At 39.0% G+C, this 8,910-nt stretch overlaps 1 protein-coding gene across 5 annotated transcripts in view; it reads right to left on the bottom strand.

Annotated features, from left to right (window-relative positions):
- Window positions 1-1,365: 1,365 nt before the first annotated feature.
- adgrl3.1 (adhesion G protein-coupled receptor L3.1) overlaps window positions 1,366-8,910 on the bottom strand; it is a 138,701-nt gene continuing 131,156 nt past the window's right edge. For 2 of the 5 annotated variants that reach the window (XM_016513959.1, XM_016513958.1), the window contains exons 20-24: window positions 8,464-8,592; window positions 7,825-7,921; window positions 6,107-6,232; window positions 4,659-4,676; window positions 1,366-4,049 (exon numbers count right to left, since the gene is read on the bottom strand). In XM_016513959.1, coding sequence (XP_016369445.1) covers window positions 3,133-4,049; window positions 4,659-4,676; window positions 6,107-6,232; window positions 7,825-7,921; window positions 8,464-8,592 — 1,287 coding nt within the window. In that variant the 3' untranslated portion in view covers window positions 1,366-3,132. The remainder of the gene's footprint in view (window positions 4,050-4,658; window positions 4,677-6,106; window positions 6,233-7,824; window positions 7,922-8,463; window positions 8,593-8,910) is intronic. The other 3 variants (XM_016513960.1, XM_016513961.1, XM_016513962.1) reach the window with 3 other exon arrangements.

The raw sequence follows: 8,910 nt of genomic DNA on the forward strand, positions 1-8,910 counted from the left end.
CAGTGGTTCCCAATCCTGGTCCTGGAGAACCCCCAACACTGCACATTTTAGATGTCTCTCTATTCAAACACACCTGCTTCAACTCATCAGCTCATTAGTGAAGTCTCCAAGACCTCAAATGTGAGTGTCAGATAAGAGAGACACCAAAAACGTGCAGTGTTGGGGGTTCTCCAGGACCAGGATTGGGAACCACTGCTTTAAAGGTACAAAACAGATTTTAGCAGCAAGTTTACTGATTTACATTTAAATGTTCGTTTGTAAATCATAGTTTTATACTGTAAAATGTAGTTTATTCTGTAAATGTGTTTACAGTATTTGTAGTAAAAAAAAAAAAAAAATTTTGGCAATCACAGCTGCCAAAATAATTTTGTAAAAAATATTGATTTTCTTTTTTTTTTACAGTGTAGTTTTCTTCTCAGTTGGGTGGTATGTAGGCTGTAGTAGGTGTGGTTGGTTAAAAGTTTGAATGGTGAACAGTTTCTTTCTTCAAAAACCAACTTTTCAATTTCATTGGCTGCGTACAGAACACACACACACACACACACACACACACACATACTATACTCATTTCAAGGGCAGAAGAGTGCTCTAGAGCAGTGGTTCCCAACCCTGGTCCTGAAGGCACCCCAACACTGCATGTTTTGCATGTCTCCTTAATCAAACACACCTGATTCAGGTCATCAGCTCATTAGTAGAGACTCCAAGACCTGAAATTGGTGTGTCAGAGAAAGGAGACATGCAAAATGTGCAGTGTTGGGGTGCCTCCAGGATCAGGGTTGGGAACCACTGCTCTAGAGTATGGAGCTATATAGTCTGCTTGGAGGGGAAAGCTGCATCCTTCCTTCCTTTCAAAATGCTCAAGTGCCTGTCAAAACGGCCTATAAATATCCATGAAACTTGTAACATTTGGCAGAGCGAACTCTCACAGACACACTCACACGCGCAGGCTGTCTGACATTTGGGCGTGTTTGCAGACGGACGCGTGTCTGTTTGCATGGAAAGACATGAAAATCAATAGGTCGTAATTAATTGTTTGTGCTGGCGCTCTTCTCAGATGTGCATAATTAATTGGTACCGTGCTCGTTTGATTGGTGCCGGTACCGAAACTGGGTCAGTATAGAACGATCGAGTGTTAAAGTCTTCCGGCTGGTTTCCCAGACAGAGATTAAGTCTAGTCCAAAATAATTTTCAACAGAGAATCACAATCCACAGTACAATTTACTCCATGACAATCCTTCCCTGAAAAACTGCCCAGAGGAGTCATGACCATTCCTCGTCCTGTTGAAAGTGTCGCTCTATAATTGAAAAATTCAATTAAAAAGCAAAAAAAAAAAAAGGAAGCAGAAACTCACTCCTCTCCCTTGTGAAATATTGTAAATATTAATTCAGTCATTTTATTTGTTGGCAAACAACTTTCACTGTTACAACAAATATTAGTTATGAGTTCATTCAGTTTAGAATGCATATGAAAAGAATAAATAATAATTTCATTGATATTGTAATAATAATAATATTGATGATAATAACAATAAAAAAGGTCTCAGTGCCGATCCGATTCTTTTCCCGACGCTCTCTAGGATCCTACATTTCTGATCTGTTGAAAAACAAAAAATAAAAAAACAAGACAGGAATAAATATGCAGTCAATTTTCTCAGGGTGGGTTAACAAGGGATAGATGTGCAAGCTACAGGGAGTCTCAGTTTGAGAACAAGTAAACAGTAGTTTCAGAAACTGACCTTTACAAGGTTGTTTCCATCTTCCAAACCACTCCATTAAAGTCCTATCCTTCTAGTCTGCTCTTTTACATGGTTATTTTATGTTTAGACATGCTCCACACATGATTCGTAATCATGATTCCCCCAGTTCACACTTTTATTGGACCTGTTCCAATTCACTTTCTTACTCTTCTTGATTAAGCTCTTAAAAATCGTCACAATAACAGACCATCTTTTAGCCTGAGAACAATTTTAGCTGTGTCAACACGTGTGACTGGAATTTCAATAAGCTGGAATTCTTCAACCTGCATCCAAAGTACGATTTCTGCTCTTACACATAAAAAAAATGGCGTGTTGAAGGGTAAACGTTCTAGAACTCATGACATGACAACATTCCAGCATCCTTGGGATCCCATCTGCAATAGCGGTCAATCACACAACAGTCATTTCCCCAGAGTCTCTTGGTTATCATCGACACAGTGAGAATTAGAATGACAAAGTGTTGCCACCGTCATCCTTCCAAACGAGAGTGTGTATGTAGATAGGTGAGCGTGTGTTTGTGCTGTGCGTTATCAGGGATAGTATTTTGGAGGACCAGCACAGCATTGCGGGATTGGTCTAGTCTACAAAAACACATACAAGGGGCAGAATATGTCAAAAAACATGAAACGCATACGATCATATGCAATATCGGGAATCTGTACATTTTACATGGAAAACAGTTCCATTTCTTTGTAATTAGTGAAGATTACCTTTCCCATAACTGAGATTATTACAAAAAAATAAACATAAGAAAACAAGATGCGTCCTCAGTCTTCAAGAATAGATGCGCCTTTTGTGATTTCACGCTCAGAATTGGTGCTAAACGAGAAGGAATGTGTGCAGCAGAGAATCATAGAGAAGTCTTCTAGAGAGTTGTGGGTAATGCAGTTCAGTACGACAGAAGAGTTCAAAGTCTCATTATCATACAAGGTCATCTAAAATGGCAGCTAGTTTTCCGCAGTCTGTTCCACAATCCGTGGTGAGTTTTGAGGAGAATCAGACAGCCATCGGATGAAGGAGATCTATGCAAATGATCCAGGGAGCAAAAGTTTGTCCACGTCTCCGAATTGACGATCCGCAAGAGTTTTACTCAGCAGATCGGCTTCCTAGGAGATTGAGGAGAAAGAAGTCCATAAGACCTGCCTACACGTGGTAGTCCTTGTTCTAGCATAGGAATGGGTTACTAGTTTCTGGTTCTAACTGGGGCAGGATTTTGGTGACAGGATACTCGTATGTACTGGAATCGGGGGGCTATCTGGAATCAGTCTCTCTATCAGTGCAGTAGGTAGTGTATCCCATGCCTTGTGCATTGTGTCACACTCACACTCACACACACATACACACACACACGCACGCTGTGTGTGTGCGTCGGTGTCTATAGGCTGGTGACCAGCTGTGAGGGGTCTGGTGGCTGTTCTTCAGGCGACGAGTCTTCTTTCTCAGGTGGAGCGATGAACCCGTCACTGCCTCCGCGTCCCATCTGGTAATAGCTCTCTAGTTCCTGTATGTGGTTCCTGGAGCCCAGGTTCGGCATGCTTTTGTAGTATACATCGTCTGCCTCCATTACGACCCCTTTGCCATTGGCCAGGTGCAGTTCGCTGCCCTCTTCCTCCTCGCTGTCGTCATCCTCATCGTCTTCGTCGTCGTGCAGACCGTTGATGAGGTCGTCAGTGCCATGCGGGAGGTCAGTGAGCGTGGGCATGCTGGTATAGAGCGAGTCTCTGAGGGGGGAGTGTGTGTGCGTGCGGGGAGTGTGTGTGTGCGAGGAGTGTGTGTGCGTGTCGTTGGGGAGCAGCGGGAAGAAGCTCTCGCTGTTCTCCTGCGGCAGGCGCCTGTGAGCTGAAAACGTGTGCAAAGGGGTGTGGTTTTCCAGAGGGGGCGGCCTCGGTGGGAGGAGCGGCGCTTGTGACTCCTCCCTAATGAGCTCCAGGCTTAAACCGCCCCCGTCGTCGTGTCGGTGAAATGCTCCAGGGTTGTCGAGCACCATGACGTCGTCTTTGGCGATAGACGATGACCCCGCGACCCCTCCGTTGGCCAGGTGGTTGTTGAGTTTATTGGTCAAGGTGCCCTGGTGGGCTTTTCCCTGTCGTTCCTGGGTGTTGAGGTACGACGGAGCGTAAGTTGCCGTCAGCTCTTTCAGGATCTTCTTTTCAAGCGTAGTTGGAGGCTCGCTGCCGCGAGAACTATAGGTAAGGTAATCGCCTGCTGCCACACCATAGCTGTTGCCGTGATTACCGTTAAGCGGCAGCGTGTCCATTACGCTGGAGTCCCGCGCGTTGTTGAGAATGCCTTCTGAAACAGAGGAAATTAATACAGAACCTCGTTTACAAAATTTTGTTACATACACACACACACAAAAAAAATCGGTAACACTTTAGTATAGGGACCAATTCTCACTATTAACTAGTTGCTTATTAGCATGCCTATTATTAACATATTGGCTGTTTATTAGTACTTATTAAGTACATATTCTACATGACTATATTCTACAGTCCTAATCCTACCCAATAACTAAACTTAACAACTACCTTACTAACTATCAATAAGCAACAAATTAGGCATTTATTGAGGCTAAAGTCATAGTTAAACGGTTAGTTCACCCAAAAATGAAAATTCTGTCATTAATTACTCACCCTCATGTCGTTTCACTTATATATACAGTATTTATGATTGATGGTAATATGAATCGGTTCATGTATGCGTCACGAAAGATGATATCAAATAGGATATTAACTTTTATCAAATAAGAAACAGATGAAAATAGGAGGGATGCGGATTTAACAGGGGAGGGAGAAGAGGAGGGAACAGGAAGGATGAGGAAGAGGAGAAGATTAAAGAAGAGAGAAGCAGAGGAGAATATATTATAAACGTGGAGCTGTTGTGAAAGTAAATGAATCATACTTGAATCTCTGTAGGAGGCTGCAGACCCGCATGAAAGAAGAGAGAGAGAGAGAGAAAGAATGATTACATACATAAATGCTTATGGAACATGTCCACAGAGAGAGAGAAAGAAGTATTATATTCAGCTCAGACTGTGACAGGCATTAGTGACTGAATGCTAACCTGCTGAGTTTCGGACAGATGCTAGGCTGAAATGTTCTTATACCACCAAATTATTAAACAGAACAGATGGACATAGAAACAACATAAACAAGCTCATTAAACAGACACAGGAAGTATGTATGTAGGATATTAATGCTAACTCCGGATCGTCTTCTGTGTGTATGAGTACCATTAGAATATCATTAGAATATATTTATATTTCCCAATGTAACAAACGGGATGCAGAATAGTCTTTCAAATTTGAATTTAAAAAAGCTGAATGGATATCAAAGAAATTTACTGCTGTGAAGTTTTTTTTCTTTTAATACATTTTTCCAACATGAATTACCTATTAGGATGTACTCTAATATACTCAACATATGGAGTATTTCAAGAAACATGAGATAATGTAATAATGAATGTTTAAAATATACATATATAATCACTATATGAAATAAACCAACTTTTTTAGTATTTTAGTATTATTCTAGAAAATGTAGTATTTCACACACCATGGTAAACGAACACTTTGTATCACTTCTTTTTCTGGTAAATCTGTGTTGGATACAATTCAGAATATTATTATTTGGGTCCCTTTAACTTAATTAAGCAGAATTTAAAATTTAATTAAACTGGAAGGTGAATTGGAAATGTGCTAATTTGCAATTCAAATAAATAGGATACACAATAGAACAATTTTGAATAGAACAGTCCATCAATATATAATCATTATCAATAAAAGAATTTTTAAATAAACATTACATTTGATAAATTAGTCCTATTTATTGACCGATGTGTAGAATACAAAAAGAGATTCTTTTTTAGAGATTTTAATCAAGAGATTTTTTTTACATTTCATTTTCTTATATAGTAAAATTACCATAACCACCACCATATTGTTTTCTGACAGCTTTATAAATAAATAATGAATAAATCAAAATTTGGGGCAAATTAGAGGATTATAGCACTGTAACACTGATTATTCTGGAAATACACCATATATTTATGTGTAAAATATTTAATTAAATATACATTTATATAAAATTTATATTTCTAAAAATGTATATAAATCCAAATGATTTATTAATAATAAAAACAATACTAAAAACTTATAGCAGTCATATAAACAAAATACAAACGTTAGCAAAATTTTAGCTTGACGGTGTCTGTGCTGATTAACTTTCATTGTATGGAAATACAGTGTGAATGCAGTGTGAATATTTTGCCTCACATCTCCTTGTCATGTCAATTTCACAGTGCCATCCAAAAAGTGCTCAAGTTTGTAAATGTGTATGTGAGAGGCAAACCTTGCGTGTTGAACATGTTGGCAGTAGGGTTATTGTACACAGCAGACTCTCCCAGTAGTGTGTTATAAGGATTAGTGCCATGAGGACGTAACAAAGCATTGGAGATGAGATGGTTAGCCATGGTACCTACAACACCCACAAACAGAGACAGAAAGAGAGAAAGGAAGAGAGACAGATATGGAGGCAGGACGTTGAGAGAAGACAGAAGGAAGGAGCAACAAAGAGACAGAAAAAAGATGTACAATAAACAGGAGTCAGTAAACTTGTGTTTAAACAGCTTTAAACATGTTAGTTCGGGTGGACAGGAATGTAAAACCTCCCATGTGGAGAGTAACATCAGTGCAGAACTCAGCATAGATGATGTTTATGTTGGACAGCTGTTGATGTTTGACATTTTGTCCTGCCAGTGTGACTTGATTGGGAGCGTTTTTCCATGGCTTCAGCTCTGATGTCGCTGGAAGACTTTTAAAAGCTCACATTCTTGTTTACGCAGGACGGAGAAGACAAAGGAGCTCGGAGGAGCAAATCATATTAGCGCTTGGACATAACAGAGGCAGGCAGTGTTTGAGAATGAGCAGAACATGAGCACATGCACAGATGTCTGATCCATTTGCACTCCAGGGCCAGAAAGTTGGAGGGCTTTCCTGTTGCGTTCCAGATTTTTCAGCAGGTTTTTTTTTCTCTTTCTCTCATTAAACAAACACACTCATACGATTCTTTATCTATGAGCACTTTTGGCCTTGGGAACACTGTTAAAACACTTGCTAGTTTGTCATTTGTCTACTAACAATAACTAACAAACAGCATTCTATGGTGTAACTAACTGTGATGATGGAAATGACATTTGCAACCTTTTTGGAATAAACCAATCGACTCGTTTCTTTTGATATATCCTGTTTTTATATATCTTAAACACACACGCAAACATTTTCAGTTTTTTTTTTCTTTCTTTCAAAACAACAAAATTACAGCTTGATTGGAAATGACACACACTAGAAGTATTCTATTTATATTCACCTTTTCATCTTTGTTTTCTTCACATGTCACATTCAAGCATGCTCTTCACTGACAGATTTGTATCCTTGGTAAATTAGTGCACTTTTACTTTTACTAAGTTTATTAGTAGTAAAAATATTGGTTATGATCGGAAGGAACAGCTGTCACATAAAATGAATATTGAAATGGTTTACTGTATCTTTATGCAATTCTTTACTTAGATTTAGAGTTTTTAAAATGCGATGACTCATATTTTATGAGATATATAAAATACGAATGAATTAAGATTAAAAGTCTGGCTTAAGGACAAGGGTAAAATAATAAAGTTTTATACTTTGCAAACGTATACTTTTATACTTTAATTTTTATACTTTTATACGTGTAAGGCATTTAAGAAGCAAAAATAAATGATGAAGGCCAAGGTGTTAAAATGCTTAAATATTATCCATGCAATAAATAAGCACCCATAGTTGAAGAAACATAATCTCTGTTTTTAGGGTATATTATTTTTCTGTGTATGGCTAATCTCATTGGTCAGAATGAACCTATAGGGGTCAAATGTCCACTGGTTTCTGTTCCATTTTTCAGATCCAAACAACCTGTTTTGAGTGTGTGTGTGTGTGTTTATGTATGTACAGTTTCTGTCAATATGTATGTGTATGAATACTGTGTACATGTGTACACATGGGTGCATGTTTGTGTGTGTGTGTGTTTGGCTTTACCTCTGTTGAGAGACGCTGAGCTGTTCATATCAGCGGTGATGAAAGATGACTCTGACTGCTTCCTGACAGTGTCATTCCACATCCTACGAATACGACTCTGACAACAGAGAAAGAGAAGGGGTCAATGTTCAGTTTCTAACAAAAAAAGGAAAGCAGCGTCCAAAGAAAGCAAACAAAGAAATTGTATTATGCATCAATGGTAGTGTAATGCAGATAACTTATTTTATATCTAGTATCTTATATCACTCATAATACAGTACAGACATTCGATCTGTGAGGTTGGTTTTGTTTTACTTGTATTTGGTATTTATGTTGTCTTTTTTGTCTACAGTTATCGGCACTGTACTATGGCTAATGGCTAATTGGAATACAGCATTGAAAACCTTTCTGATTATATTCACGAATGGCGAGGTGAGCAGAATGCTGAGTGCACCATTTAAAATAAGGCTGAATGGGAAATTGGGTCATGTGGGACGGTATTTATCCATGAATAAGAAAACGCCAGAGCTAAAGTGCTTTCTGTGCAAAGAAATAACAAGCTGATGACTGCATTGACCACTGACAGCTTCGCCAGTCACTGGCCTAGAAAAATCACTTGAGATGGTTTTGGAGGATCCCCTGCAGGTGTGTGTGTGTTACCTGAGAGTTGGTGGAATAGCGTCCAGGTGTGCGGGCTGTACTGGTCTTTGTTGAAGTGGAGATGGTTGACTCCACACTCTTCCCGCTGCAGCAGTGTGTGCGGAGACATCGGCCATATTCCTTACGCACCTGCAAAGACACACACACACACACACACACATACAGTGGGGGGGGGTGTTGTAGTTAACTCTCTTAAATTAATTTGCACAATATACATACAGTGGTGTGAAAAAGTGTTGGCCCCCTTCCTGATTTCTTATTTTTTTGCATGTTTGTCACACTTTAATGTTTCATCAAACAAATTTAAATATTAGTAAAAGATAACACAAGTAAACACAACATGCAGTTTTTAAATGAAGGTTTTTATTATTAAGGGAAAACAAAATCCAAAACTACATGACCCTGTGTGAAGAAGTGTTTGCCCCCCTGTTAAAACTGTGGTTTATC

Source organism: Sinocyclocheilus rhinocerous, unplaced genomic scaffold (assembly GCF_001515625.1).
Source record: "Sinocyclocheilus rhinocerous isolate Xijiao unplaced genomic scaffold, SAMN03320098_v1.1 scaffold1648, whole genome shotgun sequence".
NCBI lineage: Eukaryota > Metazoa > Chordata > Actinopteri > Cypriniformes > Cyprinidae > Sinocyclocheilus > Sinocyclocheilus rhinocerous.